This window comes from Myotis nattereri (genome assembly GCF_964212035.1).
Source record: "Myotis nattereri genome assembly, chromosome: 20".
Lineage (NCBI taxonomy): Eukaryota > Metazoa > Chordata > Mammalia > Chiroptera > Vespertilionidae > Myotis > Myotis nattereri.
In genome coordinates, this window is record NC_138096.1 from 1,614,679 (window position 1) to 1,627,551 (window position 12,873).

The 12,873-nt window shown below is 49.8% G+C and overlaps 1 protein-coding gene across 1 annotated transcript in view; it reads left to right on the forward strand.

Annotated features, from left to right (window-relative positions):
* Positions 1-1,460: 1,460 nt before the first annotated feature.
* DENND1B (DENN domain containing 1B) overlaps positions 1,461-12,873 on the forward strand; it is a gene marked incomplete at its 5' end in the record, with an annotated part of 77,461 nt that continues 66,048 nt past the window's right edge. The window contains one exon of the mRNA XM_081114509.1: positions 1,461-1,483. Coding sequence (XP_080970635.1) covers positions 1,461-1,483 — 23 coding nt within the window. The remainder of the gene's footprint in view (positions 1,484-12,873) is intronic.

Sequence of the window (12,873 nt, forward strand, 5' to 3'; positions counted from 1 at the left end):
GCCATGTCGTCCCCGGCACCAACTGAGACCAGCGCACGTTCCTTTTCTGAGCGATGAGAATACCGGCTTTTCGGAGATGCGTACGCATGTCACGGGACAGGAATATAACCACGCTCTTTTTTTTTCGTTTAGGGAAAACCCAGAAAGAACCTTTGACCTGGTATTGAACGTGAAATGTCACTCCTCTGAAGGCGAAGGTACGTGCGTTCTGTCCATTCCTCAGACGGCTGAGTCCGTCCCAGCGCGTGTCCGCGTGGAGGACGCGTGAGGGTTCTCGCTGCGTGACTCTCTGCGCCTCCTGCCGCCTCACGTTCGCTGCTGGGAATGAAATCGCTGCGGGTCTCGGCCCTGCGCTGGCAGGAACCGTGGATGTTGTCTGTGCAGCTTCGGTGTCAGGTGTGGGAGACACACAGCTTCCAGCGCGGCCGTCCCGTGGGGCCGTCACGTTTCACTTCCTTTCACTCCTCTTCGGAAAGGTGGCTCCTTTTCAAAACGCCAGTGAGGCCCGGCCGGTGTGGCTCAGTGGTCGGGCACCAACCTAGGAACCGGGAGGTCACGGCTCGATTCCCTGTCAGGGCACATGCCCGGGTTGGGGGCTCCATCCCCAGTGGGGGGCGTGCGGGAGGCAGCCGATCGATGATTCTCTCTCATCATGGATGTTTCTGTCTCTCTCTTCCTCTTTCTCTCAACTCAATAAAAAAAAATATAAAAAATAATAAATAGATCAAACACCAGTGAAATTCTCCGCCAGTCCAGGGGGAGCCACACCGGTTCCCTCCTGACGGTCCTGGAATTGCCCCTTCTGTTGGAATGACCTCGCTTGCCCCGCCCTGGTGGGGGGAGGGAGGCAGGGAAGGAGGAGGGAGGGAAGCAGGCGTGGGACATGCCTGGGAGGGGTTTCAGCTGTCAGTTCTGTGCGTTTTCCTGAAAAGACAGAGCCCTTTGCGAGGGTGGTTTTTGTTCGTTTTCCCCACTTTTGTTGTGTGTGTGTGTGTGTGTGTGTGTGTGTGTGTGTGTGTGTGTGTGAGAGAGAGAGAGAGAGAGAGAATGAGGGTTATCTTCCTGATTCTTTCCTTTTCAGCGTGTCCTGTGTGATGTTTTCACGGCTGTGGCTGGTGTGATTTCCCTGGTGGTGCGCTCGGACCCTGGTCACCTGATGCTTAGGTGTGGGTCTGGGGAGCTGAGGCCTCTATTCTTGGTGCAAAGGCGGCCGACACTCTCAGCGTCAGAAACTGGCCAGCAATTATATGCCTTCTTTTTTTAAAGCAATTATATGCCTTTATTTTTTTTAAAAAAAGCAATTCTATGCTCTTAAGCAATTTGGAGCTGCACACCTTAAAATAGAGGTGCCCACCCCGGCTGTGGCGACAGGGGCGTGGCTGACGTCGGCCAGGAAGTTGAAGTCGCACACGGTCCGAGCTCGGCCGGCCCTGGCTGCTGCACGCTGGCCGGCTGGGACCATGGCGGCGCTCTTTCTGCCATGGTTTGTACATTTTAATTTCTGGGCGTCTACAGACAGACATCAGAAGTGCAAAACTATGAATAGTTTTTTTAAACATAGTTTGAAACCTCAATGTTGAGAGGGAGGGCAGCCTCTTATAACCTATTGTTGATGGAAGACAGCCTCTTATAGTCATGAGTGCGTGCAGGCTAAAGTCATCGCGATGAAAGGACCAGGTCCCTGCCTGGGGCAGGCGGGCCGTGACCTTTCCCTGGAGACTTGCGAGTGGCCGGCTCCGTCCTCACTCCCTCTGCCCTCGCCCATCTTTTAGGAACTGGTCTGTCCAGTTGCTTTTCCCACTTTGGTCTTCTCTTCTTGCCCTTTGGCTGTTGCTGTGGAAACTGCTGCTTTTTAGAAACATCGTCACTTGTATTTTTTTTAAATATATTTTTATTGATGTCAGAGAGGAAGGGAGAGGGAGAGAGAGATGGAAACATCAATGATGAGAGAGAATCACGGATCGGCTGCCTCCTGCACGCCCCCCACTGGGGATGGAGTCCACAACCCAGGCATGTGCCCTTGACCGGAATCGAACCCGGACCCTTCAGTCCACAGGCCGACGCTCTATCCACTGAGCCAAACCAGCTAAGGCGGTCAGACGTTTAATGAACTCACCCCTGAGGCCTGGGCAGGGCCAGACCAGATGTTTTCCCGGGGCAGTTACGGCCCGAGGGCCGGACGTTCCCCACCCCTGGACGTTAAAGGCACCCGGAGGCCCTACTTATGTAGGAATTTACCTGAAAAACCACCCGTGTGAATCAGGATGCTTTAGGGCCCAGATTCCAAATCAGTTTGGATAATAAGGAAGCTTGCCGGTTGTTTCACAGAAGAGGAAGTGTAAAAGTAGGTCATGGGAGATCCGGCCAGGAACTTTCTTTCCCAGAATCCCCCAGCACCTCGGATCCCAGGGACCCACGCTGCCCTGGGGCCCAACCATCCCTAAAATAGTCATTGGTGGGTGTCAAGGCGGAGGGGGGAGTGGGAAGACGATTTACTAAGCACCTGGCAAGGAGTCAAAGTTGGAAAATCAATCAGAATGCTCTCTGCATGTCTGGGAATAGCGGTTTGTATTTCTGATGGCCACGGGATCCAGTAGAACGTAGGACGCCGGGGGTCAAGTGGGTGTTGGCGAAGGTTGGGGACATTACGGTAAGGTACTCGGCAGGCTTCCCTCGCCCACTTCTCCATGGGGACGTTTTAAATCCTTTCGTGCGTCCCCGGCAGTTCAGGTCGGAAACCTCTTTGGAGACACGTGATTGTTAACCGGGTTTTGGTTAGTGATCTGCCAGGGTCTTGCTCGTTGACGTAGAACTCAGTCACCTTCCTCGGATCCGAATTTGGACGCGCGTGTCGTGTCAGAGATGTTGCGTGGGAATTGGGGGAAAGGATTGCATAGAGCCCCATGGCCCTGGCCCGCGTGCCCGCCAGCTTCCTCTGCGATGTTTTGGCGATGGCTTCTCCGAAGCGGGTGTTTCTTTCCTGGACGGATCGGGGAGGAGATAGGAGCCGCCCGTCTCCCGTCTGGCAGGTGGAGAAGCCGGTGCGGCACAGAGACGCGAGGAAATGTGCCCCGAGGCCCAGCTCCTGCGTCTGGGTTGCTTGGCAAGCAGATCCGATCTGTTGTTTTAATCACCTGGCCCGTGGCCTCTCCTAACCTCGCAGGAGTTCACGGTCGGCTGCTCTGGGATCATGGGAGGCAATCTGAAAGAACAAGCTGAGGGGGGTACACGTATTTATTAATATTTATTTTTAATTTTTTTATTGATTGAGTTATTACATAAGTGTCCTTATCCCCATGTCATCCCCTATCCCCCCCACTCATGCCCTCACCCCCGTTGTCAGTGTCCATTGGTTAGGCCTGTATGCTTGCATATAAGTCCTTTGGTTGATCTCTCCCCCTATTTATTATTATTTATTATTATTTTTAAAAATGTTTTTATTGATTTCAGAGAGGAAGGGGAAGGGAGAGGGAGAGAGGGAGGGAGGGAGGGAGAGAGAGAAAGAGAGAGAGAGAGAGAGCAATGATGAAGAAGAATAATTATGGATCGGCTGCCTTCTGCACACCCCACACTGGGGATCGAGCCCATAATCCTGGCATGTGCCCTGACCGGGAATCGAACCGTGACCTCCTGGTTCCTAGGTCGACACTCAACCACTGAGCCACACCAGCTGGTCCCTCTGTCTCTTTTCTGACATCAGAAGCCGAGGCCAGCTGATCCTGACCCAGCCCGCGTCCCCACGCCCCGTGCACAAAGGCGTTCCCGAACCCACTTCGCCTGGGGTGCATCTCGCCTGTGGGGTTCCTGTTGGCCCAGGACGCGCCCGTACTTGGCACTCACTGTGTCCGGACAGGAATGGGGGTGAACATGCAGACGGAGACTGTGTCTGAGTGTCTGTTGGTCCTGCTTCAGGGAAGCTCCTGGGGGGCCTGCCCCGCTTCCTCCTTTGCGTCTGGAAGGAAGAGCTCAGCGAGGTCCGGCCCGCGTGGGGAGCGGGTCCCGGGTGGCTCCAGGTGATCGGACGAGGCTCCGTGCCCAGCCACGGGCATGTGAGCGCGGATCCGTCACTTCGGAGAGCTGCTGGTCACGGAAGCAACCTGGGGCGTGAGTCGCTGTGACTGGAGCAGGGACGTTCGACGTGTGGGACCGTGTGGGTCTCGGGCTAGGCTGGGTCGGGACGCCCTCTGCTCAGCCCTTCCCATTCAGGACCCGTGTCTTTCCTCTGAACCACAGACTCACCGGGACCCGCACTGTCTATATATTTCGTTGTTGTTATTGATCATCCTCACCCAAGGATATTTTTTCCTTTGATTTTTAGAGAGAGTGGAAGGGAGAGTGAGAGACAGAGAGAAACATCGATGTGAGAGAGACACACCAATTGGTTGCCTCCTGCACGCACCCAGACCAGGGCCGGGGAACCTGCAACCGAGGTGCGTGCCCTTGACCGAAATCGAACCCAGGGCCCTTCAGTCCACGGGCCGACGACGCTCTATCCACTGAGCCACACCGGCTAGGGGTAGATGTATGTTTTTTTGGAGGCCACTTTGAAACCTGTGTGCACCCACCCACACAGCCCCAAACCCAGGGGAACCCTGACATTTAGAAAGTAGGGCTTTGGTGAATCACACGTTGCAATGAAGTGGTTTAGGACACTTTGCATATCTCCCCACGTGGAAAAAAAAAAAAAAAACACCACCTGTGAGTGAAATGTGGTCACCAGGGTTTGCCTTTGGCGATGCGCTCATTCGAGAACTCTCTCTGGCTCCCTGTCCATCCGCACACACTGGATGGATTAGGGTCACGCGGACCCGAAAGGGTTCCCTTTATCCTCGGGTCGCTGACGTGAACCAAACTCCCCTTTTCTCCCACCTGCCAGCGGGGGCCACAGCGAGCCTGGCTCTGTAGAGCCGTGTCTGTGAGAGGCGCTGCCTTTGTTTCACGTAGAAGATCTTTGAGTCCAGCTGGACTTTTAGATGTGGCTTCGGTCAGCACATCCTCCTTCATAGAGCCGCCTCGCCTGCAGGTGTGAAAGCCTAACCCCATTTCAGCCTGGCCGGTGTGGCTCAGTGGTTGAGCATCGACCTAGGAACCAGGAGGTCACGGTTCGACTCCCGGTCAAGGGCACATGCCCGGGTTGCAGGCTCGATCCCCAGGGGTTGCCCATGCAGGAGGCAGCCAGTCCATGATTCTCTCTCATCATCGGTGTTTCTATATCTCTCTCCCTCCCCCTTCCTCTCTGAAATAAAAAAATATACGTATTTAAAAATCTCATGTCAACACTCAGTATCTGTTGGTTCTTACTTCGATAAGGATGCTGTGGAGTTTATGTAGGGCGTCCCCCCAAAATGTACACGCACGCTGTGAATAATTATAAAGGCGTTGTGTATTAACAGGCATTGCATTTGCAAAATGGAGCTCTCCGCTGTTCAAGTGTGTATACGTTCTTTTTTGGGACACCCTGTATTTTTTTTAACAGTTTGATTGTAACTGGTCTCGGTAGCTATGCCTGTGGGTCACCTGTTCTTTATTTTTGCTGCTGGCGTCCAATGTGACTTCTGGGTTTTTCGGGTGAATGATCTCACCCCTACCCCCTCCCTTTACCTGGGGGGTGGGGTGCCTGATTCCTGGCCAGGGCGCAGGCCCGGGTTGCTGGCTCGATCCCCAGTGGGGGGCGTGCAGGAGGCAGCCCATCCATGATTCTCTGTCATCATGGATGTTTCCACCTCTCCCCTCCTCGCTGACATCAATAAAAATATATTAAAAGTAAACGAAGTGAAGAAAAGGCGGTGCTGTATCTCCAACACCCGTATTTCGGATTTTAATAAAAACATGATCAAAAGCTTTCTTGCCAAGAGCCCTGAAAGGCTGTAGATTTTTATCATCACAAGCAAGGGTGCTTTCTTTAAAAAGAATTTTTTTTAAAAAAAAGAAGGACGTTGACGATGAACCACAGGCTCTGTCACTGAGTTGGCAGAACCGGTGAAGATCAGATAGGGCCCTTTCCTCTTTCACTTCCTCCTCCCTTATCGGTCGGATCTGGAAATACAGCGCCGAGCTATCGGTCTGGTGCATCTGAGCGTGTTCTGCAGCCGGGGAAGCGTCCAGAAATTAGTCATTTCAGAAACCGTTTCGTCTTGGTCCGGTGGCAGACGTGCAACGGAGGACGGGTGCCTTCGGCGTTCAAACGGAGCGTGCATTCACCTGAAGCAGCCCTTTCACATTGAACTCTGGTAAAAGTTAACCTCGCCGAGGATCGGAAGTAACGGACGATATATGTGCAGAAAACATTGGTTGAGACAGAACCGATGGCGTGAGGGCAGGGGTGCCTTCAGCCACGGGGACACGGGAAGGCCCCGGGGTCTGCGAATTTAAATATCTGTTGGTCGTTGAGTTTCTTTTGGATGTGGTGTTTAGAAGAGGGAGTTGCCGTACTTGGGGAATTTTCTTCAAGGTCTTGGGCACTGTTGTTCTTTTATATCCGTGGAAGCGGTCGTTTCTGTTTAATCATGACAGTCCATGGAGGAGGTTGATTTCCTTCTTTAGAAAAATGGTGTGTTCTCTCTTTGTATTTTGTCCTAGTTGCTCCAGGGGACTAGCCCTGTCTCAGAGTGGTCGCTTTGCTGTGAAATGTGTGGTTTTGGGGAGGAGTATCTCTGCAGGATAATCGTTGACAATAAGAGCAACACAGTTTCATGCAGATTACGTGTTGGCTGTGTTCACTGTGTCCAGGGTTAGACATGTTCTAGAAGAAACAGGAAGCGAAGACGTGTGTACAGAAACACTAGTTTGTGCCTTAGCCAGTTTGGCTCAGTGGCTAGAGCGTAGGCCTGCGGCCTGAAGGGTCCCAGCTTCTATTCCATTCAAGGGCACATGCCTGGGTTGTGGGCTCTATCCCTGGGGGTGCGGGAGGAGGTGTGCAGGAGGCAGCCAATCAATGATTCTCTCTCATCATGGATGTTTCCATCTTTCCCTTCCCTTCCTCTCTGAAATCAATAAAAAAGTATTTTTAAAAAAAGACATTATAAAACAATAACAAAAATCCCTCCCCCCAAAAAACAAGAATACTGGTTTCCAAGTGTTTCATACTAACTACAGGGCTGGGCACAAATCGGTTTGCAGTCATGAGGATGAGAAACACAGTTTATTCTTGTGTGATTATGTAGTGATTCTTGCGTTACTTGCCATACGAACAACTGTACACCTACTCTTGCCAACCCCTGTCTTGTGTTGATTAGTGACAACGCTTAACAAACTGACGTATTAAAAGGGAATGCGCGATGAAAATCACAATTTTCATTTGTAAATGTTTTTTTCCGTTGAAAGCTTACGTGCAATGGGAACTGTGAATATAAACGCAGTCCTTCGTATTTCATCGTATACTTGCAGAGAGAATACACACACTGAACAGTTTCCAATGCTAATCTGAGAGCTAATTTTTAAAAAATGTATTTTTGTTGATTTCAGAGAGGAAGGGAGAGGGAGAGAGAGAAACATCAATGATGAGAGAGAATCGTGGATCGGCCGCCTCCTGCACGTCCCCTGCTGGGGATCGAGCCTGCAACTCGGGCACGTGCCCTTGACCGGGAATCGAAACAGGGACCCTTCAGTCCACAATCCGAACTCTGTCCACTGAGCCAAACCAGCCAGGGCTCTGAGAGCTCATTTACAGCATAGCCTGTTGTCTGTTCGCCTTCTAAAAGGAATCATAAGAAAAGCTATTACTTTGGGACAGTGGTTCTCAACCTTCCGGCCCTTTCAATACAGTTCCTCATGTTGTGACCCAACCATACAATTATTTTCGTGGCTACGTCATCACTGTCATGTTGCTACTGTGATGAATTGTCATGTAAATATCTGATCTGCAGGATGGTCTTAGGCGACCCCTGTGAGAGGGTCGTTCGACCGCCAAAGGGGTCGCGACCCCCAGGTTGAGAACCGCTGCTTTAGGATATGATGAACAGCTCAGGTGACCAAAAAGTATTTCCTTTGAAAGACCATCTTTCTATAAGCAGCCCATTCACTCCCCCTCTCCATCCCCCGCCCCCCACCCCCCGTGTACTTGTAAAAAACTTTTGTGTTGGCTTTTAATGATTGGTATCTGAAAAACGTCAAAACATTGATTCTCAGTTGTAAGTTTCTTGTCATAGATTAATCAAGATTGAACATCTGTGGTTCAGTGTGGCTTTCTTTTTTTTTGTTGTTGTTGTTAATTTAAAATTAAAAAAAAAAACACAACACAAAAAAACGAACTCTCATGAATGGCCCTTGGGACAGATGGCCCCTCGCTGTTGATGGTTCGATGACCGCGGTCACCCACAGCTTCAGAGGAGTGCGAGAAAAGAAATTGCTTTCCCTGTCAAGGTGTTTTCAATTCAATTCTCACCCATTAGCCCCGTTGGGTTAAGTTTGGACTGACGCGATCGGCTCGGAATTACTCGATCAGGTGATTGATGAAGGTTTTCATTTTATGATAATAGGTCTTTGCTTTAAAGGGCCCGGAAGAAGCCAAGTGATACATTAACCTGCTACGAATTAAGAGTTTAAAGTTCTTTGACGTTCCATGGTCATTACCTGAGCTGGGATTCACTTACCTCTGAGCAAAAAGAGCCTGCGTTGTTTTGAGGCGGGAAGCTAATGTGAGATCATTCTGGGAGGAAACATCTAGAAAGGCCGGAGTTCTCGGTTACATTGCTTTTATGGTTTGAGAGTCTGAAGGACCAAAATAATTTGACAGTCGGAGTGGTTTGATTCTCTGAATGATTCTTCCCGGGGAAGACAGTCACAGAGGGGCCATTATAGTAGATGCGTTTGCACCCCTTGCTTGTATACGTTTTCAGAGGTGAAACTAACGGACAAAGTTTCCCAAATAGCCTGCCTTTTTGTTCTAAATGTGTGCATTTATGTAAAGTAGTCGGTAGACGTGCGCCTCTGCCATTTTGTAGCTGGATCTAAAGTAACACATCTTAAAATACTAATTTCACTTCCTTAAGGGTTTTGTATCTGTAAGTCAAACTCAAAGACGAATTATTTTATTTATTTTTAATATGTTTTTATTGATTTCGGAGAGGAAGAGAGAGGGAGAGAGAGAGAAACATCCATGATGAGAGAGAATCATGGGTCGGCTGCCTCCTGCACACCCCACACGGGGGATCGAGCCCATAACCCGGCCTGTGCCCTTGACCAGGAATCCAACCATGACCTCCTGGTTCCTAGGTCGACGCTCAACCCCTGAGCCACGCCGGCCGGGCAAATAAGAATGATTTTAGATCTAGAATGAGAGGGTAGTTGATTTGAACCTATGAGCAATTAATATCTTTTTCCAGGTTTCTTCACATACAAATGTCTAAGTATTGTTCAGAGCAAGTCTCTAAGCGTTTAGGCCGTTATTTACAAAAACAAAAAGTTACATAGTTGGTTATTCATGAATGTAGGAGGAGAACTTGAGCTGCCTCATCCCGTCATTCCAAATCCTCCATTTATTTATATGAGGCCTTATTTCTCAGCCCCGCGGTCTTCAGATGTCGGCGGCGGGTTGTCTACTCAGCATACGGTGCTCAAATGGTGTAGCACTGAGCAGTCATGGGTTGGAAGAAAAAAGTAACCTCACTCCCTTTGTATGAGCTTCAGATCAGCACACATTTCTGTTTAAATTCTCCTCCCATCACCCGTGACTGACAGCAACCTCCAACCCTGACGGGACTTGCCAGTGCTTTCCTGCTCCTCGGCGGTCGGACGGTCGGACGGTCGGGGGGAAATACCACAGCATGGCCATTCAGGGCTGGGCTGGGCATTTTTAAAAAGGCGCTTTGACCGTGTTCGGAGGATTTTTAATAACCGTGGCTGTAAAAGTGTTTTGTGTGTGTGTGTGTGTGTGTGTGTATGTGTGTGTGTTTGCCTCTGTTTAACACCATGTATCAATTCTTTACAGATCCCGTGGTTTTGTGGAAATTCCCAGAGGACTTTGGAGACCAGGTAGGAATCCTGACCCTTTTTTTAAAAAAAACACATTTAAAATCCGAGGACTGTGATTCTGATCTCGGTCTCGGCCGCCGCTAGGACCCATGCGTTGCTCTCAGTATTTCTCGGATTAACTCAGAACAAAGGCCATGAGGGCATGATGGACGGGGAACGTCTTGGAAAGTTACCCGGAGGTGGGTGAGGAAGAAGCCCTGAGCAGGAGGCAAATAGGACCAGAATATTCCGTGTTACCACAGTTTTACACTCTCTAAAAATCTAGCTATGGGAACGATACTTCGAACCACTTACAAATTTCCCCATCAGAAAAATGACACCACACCCTGTTGAACACCCTTCTATACTATGTCTGTCTACGTAGAAGTGAGTAGTGACTGCTATCACCAAGGGATCGGTTCGCTCCTGTTACAGTAATAGCCGAATCACTTACGTCTGTAAATGGAATTGCCAGTGTTTTCTCGTCCTGGCCCGTGCGGCTCAGTTGGTTGAGCATCTGAGGGTTGCCGGTGGAATTCCTGGTCAGGGCACATGTCCGGGTGGCGGGCTCCATCCCGTGGAGGGTGTGCAGGAGGCAGCCCATGGATGTTTCCCTCTCACATGGATGTTTCTCTCTCTCTCCCTCTCCTTTCCTTTCTCTCTCTACATCACTGGGAAGAAGAGTATTTTCTTACTGTTAAGGAATTCTCTTTTATAGCTTTGTTTTCTTAAAAGGAAACGAGAGGCTTCAGAATGCATTTTCTCCGTTTGTATTTCAGATCATGGCCTTCAGTAATTCCTTACGTGTTGTGTGTGACCAAACTGATGAATTACTTTGACGACGTGATGTGTGTAAATAGAAAGAACTTTTAAAATTTACAGTGTAGGTTGATCATTCTGAAATGAATCATATAATATGTGGTTAAAAATACAAATTTACACTTTGATAGAAATGAGCCCTTTTTACGGAAAATGAGGAGCAGGTTCCTTTTCATTATCTGCCAAGAAATGGGCTAAAATGTTCCTCGTCGCTATTAAAATGATAAAAGTGTAATACTGCCCATGTAACCGGAAGTGACATGCACAGATGTGATTTTCGTAGTTCTCATCATTGACAGACATGAACGCTGACACACGTCTCTGTCTGAAGCAGTTCATTCAGAAACGATTTTAGCGCTAGCCGCTTTGGCTCAGCGGATAGAGCATCGGCCTATAGACTGAAGGGTCCCGGGTTCGATTCCGGTCTATGGCACGGACCTGGGTTGCGGGCTCTATCCCTGGCTCTAGTCAGGGCATGTGCTGGAGTCAACCAATTGATGGGTCTCTCTCACATGGATGTTTCTCTCTCTGTGTCTCCCTCTCCCTTCTACTCTCTCTAAAAACCAATGGAAAAATGTCCTCTGTGAGGATTAACAACAACAACAAAAGAAACCATTATAGGCACGTGGTTTTGAGACCAGCATTTAAGACCAGGAAATTGCACTGAAAATGCAGGCACCTGGGCGTGCAGACGGTTAATCAGTCTAGAGCAATCCATGGCTGTTCTTTCACAAAACAAGAGGGTGTGCACCCTTAACTTGGGTTCAGCCCTTTAGAGAAACAACAGATTTGTCAATAGTTCACATCGGTGAAAAAAAGTCCTTACAGTGAGAACATGGTTGGACATAGAAAGTTAAATTGGGTTTGTCCCCAAGTCATGGGCAGTCATCTTAGAGCCTTCCTGACTCATTTTGCCATTTAAAAAATAATGTTCTCTCTTTTTAAAAATATATTTTCATTGATTTCAGAGAGGAAGGGAGAAGGAGAGAGAGATAGAAATAGCAATGATGAGAGAGAATCATGGATCGGCTGCCTTCTGCACGCCCCCCACTGGGGATGGAGCCCGCAACCCGGGCATGTGCCCTGCCCGGGAATCGAACCGTGACCTCCTGGTTCTTAGGTCGACGCTCAACCACCGAGCCACACCGGCCGGGTGGTTCTTCTCTTTGTCTTCTCAATTCTCTCTTGTCCACTGACCTCCTGTCCAGGTCTCTGGGGGGGGGGGGGGAGTGTGTGTGTGTGTTCCATCTTGTAAACCCCGAGAATTCTAGGGGATCCGAAGACCCCCTAACTTGGGTTTCCCGTCAGGGCGACCGTGTCCTTTCTCAGGGACACCCTTTTCATTCTGCTGACCCTCTCTGTGACCTCTCCACTGGTGACGGGGATTGCTCCGTCGGGCTGAACGGTTGCTTTGTGCTCCATACGTGTGAGGTCAGCCCTCACATACTCAGTAAAATACGAAGGCAGGCAGCTATGTAGTGGTGACGAACTTCATCGCCCCGGATCCCAGTCCACAGCCGTTCTTGGAGCCCTTTGCGAGGGCGGTTGGAGCGGAAAGAGGCCTTAGAATTCAGTGGTTCTCAACCTTCTGGCCCTTCAAATACAGTTCCTCATGCTGTGACCCAACCATACAATTATTTCCGTGGCTACTTCATCACTGTCATGTTGCTACTGTGATGAATCGTCATGGAAATATCTGATCTGCAGGATGGTCTTAGGCGACCCCTGTGCAAGGGTCGTTCGACCGCCAAAGGGGTCGCGACCCACAGGTTCAGAACCGCTGCCTTAGATACTGCTGCGTCTCATGACTTTGACTTTATGACTAAAGAAGCCCAAACTTGCCTGGTTGGTGTGGTCCACTGGTTAAGCGTCGACCTATGAACCAGGAGGTCGTGGTTCGATGCCCGGTCAGGGCACAGGCCTGGGTTGCCGGCTCGATCCCCAGTGTGGGGTGTGTACGGGGCAGGTGATCCACGATTCTCTCTCATCATGGATGTTTTCTATCTCTCCCTCTCCCTTCCTCTCTGATACCAATAACATTAAAAATAAATAAAAATAAAAGAAGCCCAAACTTTATATGGGAATCTGGCCAAGGGCCCTGGA